The sequence below is a fragment of the Asparagus officinalis genome, chromosome 7 (assembly GCF_001876935.1).
Source record: "Asparagus officinalis chromosome 7, Aspof.V1, whole genome shotgun sequence".
In the NCBI taxonomy this organism is placed as follows: Eukaryota; Viridiplantae; Streptophyta; class Magnoliopsida; order Asparagales; family Asparagaceae; genus Asparagus; species Asparagus officinalis.
This window is the reverse complement of record NC_033800.1, coordinates 48,294,190-48,308,504: the sequence shown is the minus strand read 5'-3', so window position 1 is coordinate 48,308,504 and position 14,315 is coordinate 48,294,190. Positions and strand designations below refer to the sequence as shown.

General features: G+C 39.5%; 1 protein-coding gene across 5 annotated transcripts; it reads right to left on the bottom strand.

The window, feature by feature from the left end:
- LOC109848721 (APO protein 4, mitochondrial-like) lies at positions 1,649-9,380 on the bottom strand. 5 transcript variants are annotated; one of them, XR_002248866.1, is made up of 4 exons: positions 9,111-9,379; positions 4,381-4,640; positions 2,261-3,150; positions 1,649-2,163 (listed from the first exon to the last, which is right to left on the bottom strand). XR_002248866.1 is itself a non-coding variant. In XM_020418369.1 (3 exons), exons 1-3 carry the CDS (start codon positions 9,128-9,130, stop codon positions 2,448-2,450), a joined length of 966 nt encoding a protein of 321 aa, XP_020273958.1. In that variant the 5' UTR covers positions 9,131-9,379; the 3' UTR covers positions 1,649-2,447. The 5 variants fall into 5 exon arrangements, 1 of the variants encoding a protein (XP_020273958.1); XR_002248865.1 differs by having other exon boundaries at positions 4,381-4,623; XR_002248867.1 differs by having other exon boundaries at positions 4,381-4,619.

Genomic DNA, 14,315 nt, shown 5'->3' with positions numbered 1-14,315 from the left:
AGTCGCAGTCGACCGCTACGGTCGACCGGATGTTGTCCAGAGAGCAGTTTTGTAGTTTTTCTTCTCGCGGTCGACCGCCAATGTTACCGTTGCACAGTAATGGTAACTTGCTGATTTTTATTTTTTAGTGGATTTTTGGGGTTGGTTTCTTAAAACCTATATATAACCCTTTGTCATAGCTATTTTCCACAACCAAGAGAGTTTAAAAACAAGTTTTAAGTGTGGTTTAAGTTTGTTTAAGTTTTTGTTTACAAAATTGGTTTTGTGAATATTGTTTCACAAGAAGAGGAGATCATTTTTGGTTTGAGCTTTCCATTTCACATCTCCATCCATCTTGTTCTAGAGAAGTTTTCTCAACTTAATTATCTAGCTTGTTTATATTTACATTATCATATTTATATTTGCTAGACCTTAATTGAGTTTGATTTTATTTTCTCATTGCTTACACACACAACCATTGAGCTTATTGTATTTTCATACTTAGTATAATTTGGGTTGTGGGGAGTTGTAACAATTGAGAGTGAACTTATATTGAGTTCCCATCCATATTAGAAAACAATCATTTATTGTATTTGTGCCTAATTGTGAATGTCACTTTGTATTACACTAGTACACCGAGAGGAGTGTGTGGTGAAAGACGGGATCGTCCCAAGAAGAGTGGGGTAGGTGGTAATGCCTAGAAAGAGGTTGTAATTCCTAACACTTGAGGGAGACACGGGCTAGAGACCAACACTTGAGGTGGTAGTTAATGTAGTCACATTGTGAGATTGTGAACGTTGATCGGTGAGCGTTGAAAACCGACATTGTGTGATGTAAACGTTATTCGGGTGAGCGCAGAAAACCCGATTGTGATAGTGGAGATCTCCTCGAGGTGAGGAGCGGAGACGTAGGTCGTGGGGACCGAACTCTATGAACATATCGTTTGTTTGTGATTGCTTTGGCGCACTTATTTTTATGTTCATATCTTATATCGCCTTTGTATATTGCTTGTTGTTTATATTACCCACTATCTAGTTTAGATTATTTACCATTGTGTTATTTGTATATCCTTGCATATATCTCATAATATATCTCATTGTTAGGATATATCCTTGTTCATATTGTTTATTCTTACTTATAACACTTTTTATATTTATCTTACAAGAATAATTGTTTAATTAGTTTTAATTGGCATAAAATCGGATTAGATTAGCATAAGACCCTATTCACCCCACTCTAGGGTCTAACAGTGAGGTGGCATAATCCCCTCCACTCATTTAAATGGTTGCATATCCCCATGCACTCCTCAACCTATGTGAATGTGGTCTCTCATTTGAATAAGTAGAGGGGATTGTGCCACCTCACTATCAAGCATAAAATTTGTGCTTGGTACCAAGCATACCCATATTTCTCTCTCTCTCTCTCTCTCTCTCTCTCTCTCTCTATATATATATATATATATATATATATATATATATATAAATTTCTTTGCCAAAAAATGTCAATAAAGGCAATTTTTTATAGGTTTTTGAAAAACCGTGAACGCTTCTGTTCAGCAAGTATACCTATTTCTAGAAGACAAATTATCGATAAGAGGAAAAAGTGGAACAAACAAATTTTAGTTCCATTAAAATGTGCAGCAAAATATTTTAATAGATGTGCCCATTGATTAGAAAAAGGATACACACATAGAGGAAGAGGTTTCATATGAAGCATACACGGTGACAGTAATATTTTTAATAACAGAACCTGATTGTGTCAAGTAAACCACTGAAACTAAGACACCAGCACTACCTCAGAAGGATCCAAAACCAAGAGATGGCAGTGCGCGCGTCATATTTCATTCATAATGAGTACGGTAGCCATGGTTGATTTTGGTTCATGCGTGGTGGAGAACTAATTAAGAGGCCTCTTACAATATTGAAGGAAGAAAATAGGCAGGTGAGGTTTTTACATTGTATGTAAGTACTGAGGCTATTACTCTTTCATGGATTGTAATTCATAATGAAAGATAGAAACAACAAAAACCAGCAAATTATAAACATTGATGCAGGAAACCAATAAAACCTCCGAGCCATGATACTGGCAAAATAAACCAAACTAAGCTGGGAACCTTAAATCTTTTATCAAACTTAATCGTCATTGCACAATGAGCCACTTTTTCTCGTCAAGCCTCATACCAACCTGGAGAAACAAAGTAAATAGCCTTTCAATTAATCTACTGCCATGCAAGGGTTTAAGAGCTAGAAAATGTAGCTGAAAGTGTATTGGAAAGACATACCTTCGAGATTTTCTCCGGATGACCAAAATTATTTTTGAAAATCCGACAAGATATACATAAAGAAAACTGCAAACAAAATTCTTTTGGCAATTTTTTTTCTTTTTTCTTTCAAAGCAACATATTAATTCTCTCAATGACGGAAATAGCTAAAGTAGCTATACTTCCCCTTTATACCTTTTTACCTCAGCTAAACCTTCATACCATTTTCTTCAACAACATTGGGGGCTAATCCCAGCAACTTCATCATACAGAAGTACTTCTTCGGCACTCTAGCACCAGCCTGCATACATAGCTCCACCACAGCCGGGGAATGACCATAATACCCCCGTCCAGCATCCCCAAGCACCTCAGGATCATGCGGCCGCCGGTGCCACAAAACCTTCGAAGGCACCAAATCGTCCACCCCCGCCTTCCTCCACCGGTGGGCCCCACGCCACCCCTCATACCTAAAAACCCCACAAGCGCGAACTTTATTGCCTGAGGGCCCAATGTGAACCTCTGAGCAGTGCTCACAAACTTTAGCTGGGTACACAAACAAGAGTTTCTGAACTCCATCCCTGAGTTTTTCCCATGCATCTAGAGTCTCTTGACCAATCTGATACAATTTTTTAGTATCTTGTGTTAGGTTGTAAGAGGTTCCGTCTGAAACTTTGGCTCCGGCTTGGAAACATAGTTCGAGGACTGCAGGGATGCGATCGAAGTCAAAACGCTGGTCGTGGCTTATCATTGGCTGGAACATGGTTTGGAGGTGGAAGGCTTCAACAGGGCTAAGAATGTCATTAACGGTGGCGTCGATCCATCTATGCTCCCGATCCTTCTTGATACGCTTGAAGCCATGACAACTTTTGATTTGGTGGCCACTGCTACCAATGTATACCTCGGGACAATACCTGAAAAAGGGCAATATATCAGATATATCAAGTAAATAGGGGCAGAGATCTCTAAAACATGTCACAAGGCAAGCACAGGGCAGCTTAAACTACCACCATATTTTAGTAAGATAAGTTCACAGGGTGTTCTCTAATTTATAAAGTTCGGGGGTGCGGGGAGGGTTGTGCAAAACACTCCAAAGTTCAAGGATGATTTGTGAAATTTAAGAAGGAAATGAATTAGAAAAGGAATTACATCTCAGACATTTACTAAAAAGAAAGTATATACTTTTGAACCTATTAACCGTGGTCCTGGCAATGCAAGAACTTTGCATGCTGGGTTGTGGTGCATTGTTTTTGTGGAAACAAGGTTTGAAATTTCAAAACTGGTTGAGATTTGGATTGCATGTTTATTGCCAATTGGTATAAGTATCGGATATTATGTGATTTTAGTAGTATCGGATCGATTTTATAGGTGAATAAAGTAACTTCAAGTTTAATCACGAACTTTAAATTCAATGATTTGTTCCTAATATTGTATTACCGTTCAACTTCAATTACTTCAAACCTCATATCTCGTAGTTAGAATTATTATTCTACATCAACATGTATTAAATGTTAACCAATATCGACTATATAGTTTGGTTTCAGCTATATTTTACAAACATGCTCAAAATTCGTTATGATACGGCTAATGCATCAAAACTTGCGTGAAAACAACGGAAAAAATATACTATTCAAAGAATCAAAGATGGATAGTACTCTTTTAAGCCTTTTAATTCATGCAATAATGAATTATCTAAATAAATATATCAAGAGTAATCTACACAAAAAATAATATATTTATTGAATCTTTCCATTTATCTCAACTAGGTACCTATATCAGTAATTCACTAGGATCTCCTCAAACGGTGCACTCCTAGTAGTTGCTTAGTCTCCATCAAAGAATGTGCACTACATTAAATGACAATTTAAAATAGTTTTAACTTTCAAGGAATGGAAGAAAAATGAACCAATTAAAAAGAATAGGCTGGTGTATGGATATTACATGGATCATACATATATTTTGCCTGTTTACAACCTCATCAACAGTATCAAATAATATGTACGTCAATGGTCACTCTCACTGTCGCATCTTTATACAAGATGTTGCACAAGAATATTGTAGCAAATATATAGGTGTCTATTATTACAAAGAGATGATTAACAATTTCTTGTAGATATGGACTTAAAAGATATCATATAACTTACTTGCATGATTTCGCTGGGATTACTTTGAGAAGAGTAGAGACACCTTGCATCAAAAATTTTCGGGACTCGAGGACATCGTTTGCTACAGGAATCATGCTCTTCAACGGATAGTCCTTGATCCTATTATTTATTCTTTTAAGGATCATAGGACGAAGTCTTTTCCAGTCAACGTTGGACCTATAACATCTTAAATGCATAAGGGACCAACTGACTTCTTCCTTGAGATAATGCTGGAATTTCTGTCTTAGAGCCATAAAAACCTGTATCAGAAGGTTAAAATGTTGAAGGTGCAAGTTTTACAACATTTATTATGGAGAAGAAACAACTGAATCCGCAATCTATTAACACAACGTACGACTGGAAGTTAATTTGCAGGAATAGAAACAATATATATTAACACTTACAAGTGTTAAACAGGAAACTTGTAGACTTTTATTTAAGATGTTTTACGCTGAAAATATCATTAATAATTGTTTCTCACGAAGATTTTTATTGTTAGTCTTGTGCATGACATGCCTCCTACTTCCAGCCCATGGTATAAGTTAAAGTAAAACATAAATAAAAGAACTAAGTAAAATATTTCATGACAAAACTAAAGTATTCAGGTATGATCAAACTTCTCGAATCGTTCATGCTCATTATAGAATATGGATAAAATAAAGTAAAAGAGTTCTCAGAAATCATAATAATAAACTTCAGGTATGATAAGACAGATAAAGGGGGCCAAAAGGGAACTCAAGTTGCACAATTCCAAGCAAAATTGTCCTATTAAAACTCAACCAAGTGCAAAGAGGTAGATGGGTTAACCAAGTCTGGTTCCTCAATCATCAAACCACCACTTTACCAAGTGCTAAACATACTAACAGTAGGGCTTCTTAAAACAAGGCTACACTAAGGGTGCTCTTAAAAGTAATAATGTACGCACTTGAGTTATAACATTGTGTGAACGAAGCATCAAATATTATCAAATAATGATAATCATGGTATCCATTAGAAGCTATATTACCTGGATACTTCTGTAAGGCAGCCATACCCATACCCAACACACCCCTACCTGTACACATACTAAAACTTCTTGGACAATTCTCGAATATATGATATGTTTGCTTAGCATATACTCAACTATATATTACATGTTTTAATTTAAAACACTCATACACTTCTTGGACGTATATCCTACACTTCACGTCTATTTCTTATACATTGGTTGTGTAAATGGAAAAATAATATTTATCTAATGTAATATATAAATTTTAAACATATAACTGTACATAACATACACATATAGTCATGTCCCTGTATCCTACCTTTTCCAAATTTTTCGTGTCCTATAAGGCGGTACCCATACCCGTGGAACTTAGGCATTCCTATTCCTATGTCATAGTTCAATGTCTCTCACTTGCCAGTAAAAGACTTGTATTTGTACTCATACTTACAATTTTTTTGTTTTGCACTCTATAGATAAAGGTTCACGGGGAATGATTCAAAACCTTTTGATTTTTATTTTTATTATTTTTGACGTCGATCCATCTATGCTCCTAGTCCTTGATACGCTTGAAGCCATGATAGCTTTTGATTTGGTGGCCCCTGCTACGAATGTATACCTCGGGACAGTACCTTAAGAAGGGCAATATATCAGATATATCAAGTAAATAGGGGCAGAGTTCTTTTAAACATGTCATAAGCCAAGCACAAGGCAGCTTAAACGAACTGGCATCATATTTTAGTAAGACAAGTTCAGAGGGTGTTCTCTAGTTTATAAAGTCCGGGGATGCGGGGAGGGATGTGCAAAACACTCCAAAGTTCAGGGATGATTTGTGAAATTTAAAAAGAAAATGAATTAGAAAAGGAATTATATCTCAGACATTTACTAAAAAGAATGTCTATACTTTTGAACCTATTAATCGTGGTTCAGGCAATGCATGAACTTTACATGCTGGGTTGTGGTGCATTGTTTATGTGGAAACAAGGTTCGAAATTTCAAAACTGTCGAGATTTGGATTGCATGTTTATTGCCAATTGGTATAAGTATTGAAGATTATGTGGTTTTAGCAATATCGGATCGGTTTTATAAGTGAATAAAGTAACTTCCAAGTTTAATCACAAATTTTAAATTCAATGATTTGTTCCTAATATTGCATTATCCGTTCAACTTCAATTGCTTCAAACTTCATATCTCGTAGCTCGAATTATTATTCTACATCAGCATGTATTAAACGTTGTCAACCATTATCAACTAAATAGTTTGGTTTTAGCTATATTTTACAAACATGCTCAAAATTCGGTATGATACAGCTGATGCATCAAACCTTGTCTGAAAACAATGGAAAAATATACTATTCAAAAGATGGATAGTACTCTTTTATGCCTTTTAATTCATGCATTAATTAATTATCTAAATAAATATATCAATAATAATCTAAATAACAAAAAACAATATTTATTTAATCTTTTCATTTACCCCAATTAGGTACCTATATCAATAATTCACTAGGATCTCTTCAGATGGTGCACTCTTGGTAGTTGTTTAGTCTCCATCTAAGAATGTGCACTACATTAAATAACAATTTAAAATAGCTTTAACTTTTAAGAAATCGAAGACAAATGAACCAATTAAAAAGAATAGGCTTGTGTATGGATCATACCTATATTTTAATTGTTTACAACCACATCAACAATATCAAATAATATGCATGTCAATGGTCACTCTCACTGTCGCATCTTTATACAAGATGTTGTACAAAAATATTGTAGCAAATATGTAGGTGTCTATTATTACAGAGAAAGATAATTAACAATTACTTGTAAATATGGACTTATAAGATATCATATAACTTGCAAGATTTCGCTAGGATTACTTTAAGAAGAGTAGACACCTTGGATCAAAAGTTTTCAGGACTCATGGACATCGTTTGCTACAGGAGTCATGCTCTTCAAAGGATAGTCCTTGACCCTATTATTTATTCTTTTAAGGATCATAGGACGAAGTCTTTTCCAGTCAACGTTTGACCTATAACATCTTAAATGCATAAGAGACCAGCTGACTTCTTCCCCGAGATAATACTGGAATTTCTATCATAGAGCCATAAAAACCTGTATTATAAGGTTAAAATGTTGAAGGTGTAAGTTTTAGATCATTTATTATGGAGAGAATCTGTAATCTATTAGCACAACATACGGCTGAAAGTTATTTTGCAGGAATAGAAGAAAAATATACTAACACTTACAAGTGTTAAACAAAAAGCTTCTAGACATTGATTAAACTAATTAAATTACATGAGAAAGAAGTCTTCTAACTAAACTCATGCTCATTAATCCTATAAAAACATCTTCAATTAAAGTCTAGAAGCTTTTGTTAATATATTTTTCTTCCATTCTTGCAAAATAACTTCTAGCCATATGTTGTGCTAATAGATTGAGAATTCAGTTATTTCTTCTCCATAATAAATATTGTAAAACGTACACCTTAAACATTTGAACCTTCTGATACAGGTTTTTATAACTCTTAAGACAAAAATTCCAGCATTATCTCAAGAAAGAAGTCGGCTGGTCCTTTATGCATTTAAGATGTTATAGGTCGAACGTTGACTGGAAAAGACTCCGTCCTATGATCCTTAAAAGAAAAAATAATAGGGCCAAAGACTATCTATTGAAGAGCATGATTCCTATAACAAACGATGTCCTCGAGTCCTGAAAACTTTTGATCCAATGTCTCTACTCTTCTCAAAGTAATCCCAGCAAAATCTTGCAAGTTATATGATCTTTTAAGTACATATCTACAAACAATTGGTAATTAGCTTTCTTTGTAATTGACATGCATATTATTAGATACTGTTGATGGGGTTGTAAACAGGCAAAATATAGGTATGATCCATGTAATATCCATACACAAAACAACACTGGCTCAGAGCCTATTCTTTTTAATTGGTTCATTTATCTTCCATTTCTTGAAAGATAACGTTATTTGACATTGTCTATCGCAGCCTATTGGCAATCGTCAAGATACCCACACTAAGCAACTCGTCAATCCCAGTCGCACTCGTCAAGAAAGGAGCTCCCTTAAAACCGCAGGCTAACCAAAAGCCGCCAACATTAAATCAAGTACAAAAAAGAGAGTTTCCATAAATATTAATAGCCTCACTGACGACAAACAAGACAAATAATTTACGGCATTGGCCAAAAACAGAGCGTTCATAGGAAGACCACAACGTTGATTAGCGGATACTGGAAAATGAGGACCATGGCCAATTGAAAGACACAAAGACACAAACTTCACACTCTTATAACCTAATACTCAAGCAACCAAAGGACCAAGCATCCAACCCTACGCAGGTACCACCTATCTGAATGACACTAAAACAACCATCCCAAAAAACCCTCCTCGCAACATAACCTACATCTCGATTTATCAAATAGTCAAAAGACAATATTTGCCATTCCTTCTAACCGTAGAACACCGGCATTTCTTCCACTTACCTGAATAATCAAATTCTTGCATAAAATCAAGCTTCTATAAGCTTGATCTCTAAACTAATGTGTCGCATAATAAATCAACATCACGACTCCTAAATACCACTCCTTTAACATCACATCTTCATTAACCCATGTAAAAATTATAGGAAAGACAAAAGGAGTAAATCCTAGATTCATCTAAAACTTCTCCCAACTGACAACACAAACAATCATAAACTTGACAGATTCAACTCACAACACAAGAAAGAAAGAGGTACCTCAGCGGAGCATCCAGCATTCAAAAACTTCCACGACGTAGAAACCCTAATCTGAGCGCAGGGAGGCCAAATCCAACGATACCAGGGTCAAGACGAAGCCCTTGGGGCGCTGAACCCGGATCCAAGAGCCGCAGCGAGAGATCTCAGAAGCCCCAGGATCAACGAGGGGAAATAGGAAGAGAGAGAGAAAAACGAAATTCGTAGAGAGAGAGGAAAAGGTTGAGGAAGAAAAGAGATGGAGAGGGATAAGGGAGAAAAGGGGGGTTGGGTTGCCGACAGGCTGTCATGTTCGGAGTTATAGAAATCAAACTATTATTATTTTTTAATATTTTATATTATATATGGAACGGACCTAGCTCCTCTTGTTTTACCCTGTTGTCCTTTCGGCAACTGGCAACTGTGTCAGTTTCATCTTGAACCCTGCTACTTGGCTTGCGGTTGGACCGCCAGCCAAAAATCTTTTTCCTTTCATCTTTTGGGTTTCATCTCCTCTAATTACTAAGGGGCTGTTTGGTTGTTGTTGGTAAAGTTGTGTATTTATGACACAATTTGGAAAGTTGTTGTCCACCTCATCAATTTCACTTTTATACTTTTCTTTGTTTGTTTTTGATTCCATTGGAATCATAAAACACTTGTTTGGTTTGTAAATGTAACTTTAATTGTTTGTTTGGAAAGTGTAAAAAGTGGTCCCTACTCAAATGATCATATTGGTTGGAATTATTTTTTATTATTTTTTCCTGACTTCAATGTTAGCTTTCTCCTAAAATCATGTCTTTTTTTTATGAAATCACTTTACAAGCCACATCAGCATATGAAATCACTTTACACTATTTTCACAACTACAAACAAACAATTAAAAGTGATTAAAGCTGACATTGGGACCCACTTTTTTACACTTTCCATCCTTTTACACGGTAAAAACATAGAACCAAACAGCTCCTAAAAGAGGAAAGTTCGGTTCAAATAAAAAGGTTTCCGAATCTCTCGCAAGAAAATAAATTACTAGTTCATGTGCGTATATATGTAACTCCTTTAGAAATATGAGTTTTGAAAAAAGATTTTATGATTAATATTACTTTTTACTATTTTAAATATATTATTCAAATCTTACTTTATCTTAATTTAAATTATATCTTGTACTAATCCCGCGTGAATTGCATGTATCTAAACAATTTAAAAAAATAAGATTAATAAAACATATGAAATACTATTGTGAATATTTCATTTAAATTCTAATCTATCCTAGAACTAATTATATCATAAATTAATCCCACGTGAGCTACCTATAGTGCAACAATTTTAAAAATAAGATTGAGAAATCATATATAGCTAACATATTATAATACATGAAGTATTACAAAAAAAGGCCAAAAAGTTTTCAAATTTATATAAAATACCCTCAAAAGTTTAAAATTAAACAAAACACCCTGACTTTTCAAAACTTAAAATAGCAAACATTGTAGCCGTATAAAAGTGCCTATAGGTCCCTGAACATAGCTTGGCACGCTGATTCGACAAATCGACGGACCATCGGGCGACGTATCTAAACACGAGCGTTAGTCCACAATACCGAAGCCAAGTGACACGCAACGAAGCGGATTAACGAGGCGACGAGGCTAACGAATCGCACGCAAGCAACGGAATGCATCCATTCGCGTGCGGAATCAAGCCAACGGCTCGGTGAGTCAACGAGTCATCCAACTACGGAATGGATTCGAACTCGAACACCGAATCGGTGAGTCATCGAGTCATCCAACTGTTGAACGGATTTGAACTCAATCACCGAAACGGGTTTACTGCCATATCAGGATCCGGACTGCCAAATCAGGATTCAGATCAACGACGAAGATCAGATAAACCGATAAACCACGAAACCGGACAAACGGACGACGCGGCAAAAGCCGGGCCAACAGAACGAGCCGCTCGGGGGCTCCGGTGGCCGGAGCCACCCCAAAGTGTGGTCGGCCTTTGCCGAGCCACCCAAGGGTGGCTCGGGTGGCAGCCACAGTCTGATCTGGGCCCAGATCTGGGCCCAGATCCGACCTGATTGTGCCTATAAATAGATCCTTGATGCCTCATTTTTAAAGGTTGGATTTTCTGGAGCCGAACCTCTGCCAAATTGAGAACTCAACCCCCGGACTTGCAACTCAACACTCGGACTTCCAGATCTGATTCTTGGCGATCGTCCTAGCTATTTTAGGCAGGAGTTCGAGAGAATTCAGATCTGAGATCTACACGGATTTCCTCCGGATCAAAGCTTGGCCTTTGATCCCGAGAAGAGTCTCGATATCGCTTGGTCGATCTCGACACTTAGGCTATTATTTTCCTTAGTGAAATAATCCCCACGTCCGTTATTTCCTTCGTGAGATAACGCCCGATATACCGTGTAGATCCGACCGGATCTAGATCGCGCGGTGGTCCACGGATAAACCCGGCGCTGGCAAAGAACCCACGCAAGCGAGTGACCGCAAAACAGGAGCTCGTGATTTGTTCGATATAAAAGGAAAGTTGTAATCTTTTATTTTCTTTTTTTGATCTCGTTGTAACCGAATCTTATAAAAAGACCGGAGCTTTGTAACCGATAAACTGTTAACAAAGTAATCAATGGAATCATCAAAGAAAACAATTTTTCTCGCGAACAATCTGGCGACCACAGTGGGAGCCAACGATCTCGCTGCCGAGATCGATGCGTCGCAGCCGCGGATCTGCATCCCGGTCGAAGAGGAGGTCGAATACGAATTCGATCAACAGAAGTTCGAGGAGTATCTGTCATCCTCGTCTGGATCGACCTCCCCCCGTAAGTCCAAGAAGTTCTCCTCCATGAGAATGGTGCGTTGGTACGAAGAAGTTGAAGCTACCAACGAGGATCTCACCCCGGTTGACGCCGAAGTCGCGTCGGGTGAAGCTCAACCAACCTCTAACCAGATCAAGCTGGTTCCAACCAATTCCTCCGTCACCAAAGGGGCGGTGACTCTCTCAAAGAGAGCCCGCCAAAGGCGACGCCAGCGCTTGGCCAAAGAATTCGCCAGAGCGATGGAGTCCACCGACGGAGTCCGCTACAACGCGGATCTGAAGAGCAGGAGGGGCAAACAGCCCCAAACGCCATAATTGCAGTCCTCCAAGCCGCCAACGAGGCGTAATGGCGTCTCGTGTAAACGGGAACGTTCAACACTCGAAGTAGCCGCATTCGCAAAAGCGTCCGCGCCAAATGTCAGCGCTAAGCACGAGCTCAGTCCAAGAGGCACGAAGAAGACTGCAGAAGGAAGGGGCCAAAAGCCGCCACCGACCCGCCAAGTTTGGAAGCCGAAGTCTGAAGCCGGCGATTCAGCTAAGGGCACGACCCTTGCCAGCGCTTCACAAAGGTTACCTCGGCGAATCAAACCGAAAATCGCCGTGTGTTCCAGTAGCCACTCCGGGAGATCCTGCGGAATCGCCCAAAGGAGAAAATTAGTCTTGGAGCGCCTCGGTCCAATTCCCGATGAACGAGGCAAGGCTCTAGTTCAAGAGCGTTTGGGCCCAGTGAAGAAGCCCCGAACGACTCAGCACACTGGGGGTCGCCGTCACCTTCAGCATGACAAGGAGCTCAAGCCAGCTGCGCGCACTAGTTTGCGCATCGAAGTCCAGGAGCCCGCTGAGAACTCACGCCCGAAAAGGCATGTTTCGAGGCGCGTGACTCTTGAGAGCCCAAAGAAGGCAGTTCGCCCTCAGAAGGAGACGTTGTCGTCTGATGACGATAACGTTATACCTGAGAGATCGTGCCGACACACGATGAGTTGCTCCGACCGTCAAACCGACGAGTTGTACTATCGTGACGGGAGCACAAGGAAAACCAGGAAGAGGAGTCCTCGGAGATTGGAAACTCAATGCCCCTGTTCCAAACTCATTCGGGCGGTATTGTCTGAATGCAACTGCATTGAGACGGTCCCCGAAAGAGTTTCGGTTTTCGAAAGGCTCAGTGCCGAAACGCCAAGATCAAGGCCTAGGCGTTTCCGACGAAGAAGGAGGGTAGTCGAAGACGGAGAATTTCTGAGGGTCACCACCAACATGACCAGCAAAAGGGCATCGACACGGGATAATCTCGAGTCAATTCCGCCAGTACCCCGGTATCTAACTCGTCTGCAGTCCGGAGCCATTAGACGAGGAACTTATGGCAGGATTCGGACAAGACCTCCTTCAGAAGATGAAGAATTGGATGTCGGTTCCGCAGTTGCGTCGGACAATACGGTATCCAGTGAAGGTCAACCCCGCGAGTCGTTGATGATAAGCGCGGAACAAGTGGCCAAGATGGTCGAAGAAGCCATGGCTAAACAGCAAGAGAGCTTCAAGCACGAAATGCAGATGGCCATGCAGACTATGAGAGAAATGCATGACCAGCAAATCCGAGCGCTGACAAACCAGCAAGGCGAGCCAAGTCATCCTAACCAGATCAATCTGGACGATGAGGACACAGGTGTGAATAATACCAATAATCCTCCCGACAATGCAGGGGGTGGTAACGAGAATGCTAATGAAGATACAAGTGAAAACTTGAAGATCAAAAATCTCGAGAGCAAAATCAATACGTTGATTTCCGCTCAAGAGATGAAGAAGACGGGCATTCCTTGTCCATACCCGAGAGAATGGGAATCAATCCCCTATCCGGCAAAGTTTAGTCTCATTAACTTCACGCCGTTTGATGGAAAGGGTTCACCCACTCAGCATTTGATTTATTTCAAATCGCACCTGGGTGTCATCTCCGGTAATGGGCCTCTGATGGTACGGTCATTCGTTAGCACTCTCCACGGAGCCGCTTTCGATTGGTATCGTCGCCTCAAGCCAGGGAGCGTGAATAGCTGGGACGACATGGAGACCAAATTCCTCGCCAACTTCTTCGACGACGACACCGAGATATCCATCGGAACGTTGCTCGATGAGAAGCAAAAGGACGGAGAGCTGGTCGACACCTTCGTCAAGAGGTTCCGGAACAAAGCGATGAATTGTCGGGACCCGATCACTGAGGAGTTCATCCTCCAAACCTGCCATAACAACCTTGCACTGGATGTGTTGGAAGCAATGGGGACAACACCGTCCAAGACGTGGAAAGACTTGAAGGTCCGAGGGGAGCAAGCCGAGCGATTCCTCAGGAGGAAGAAGGCGGAAAGAGGCCAACAGGCGACGACTGCTCCACAACAGAACTTTACCCCCGGGGGAAAGGTAAGGCACGTG

Excerpts from the sequence above, each read along its gene's own strand:
- LOC109848721 (XM_020418369.1), bottom strand. The coding sequence starts at position 9,130 with ATGCTGGATGCTCCGCTGAG. Across the intron at positions 4,624-9,110 it reads ATGCTGGATGCTCCGCTGAG|ACAGAAATTCCAGCATTATC; the intron begins GTACCTCTTTCT and ends TATGGCTCTAAG. Across the intron at positions 3,151-4,380 it reads ATCCCAGCGAAATCATGCAA|GTATTGTCCCGAGGTATACA; the intron begins GTAAGTTATATG and ends GCCCTTTTTCAG.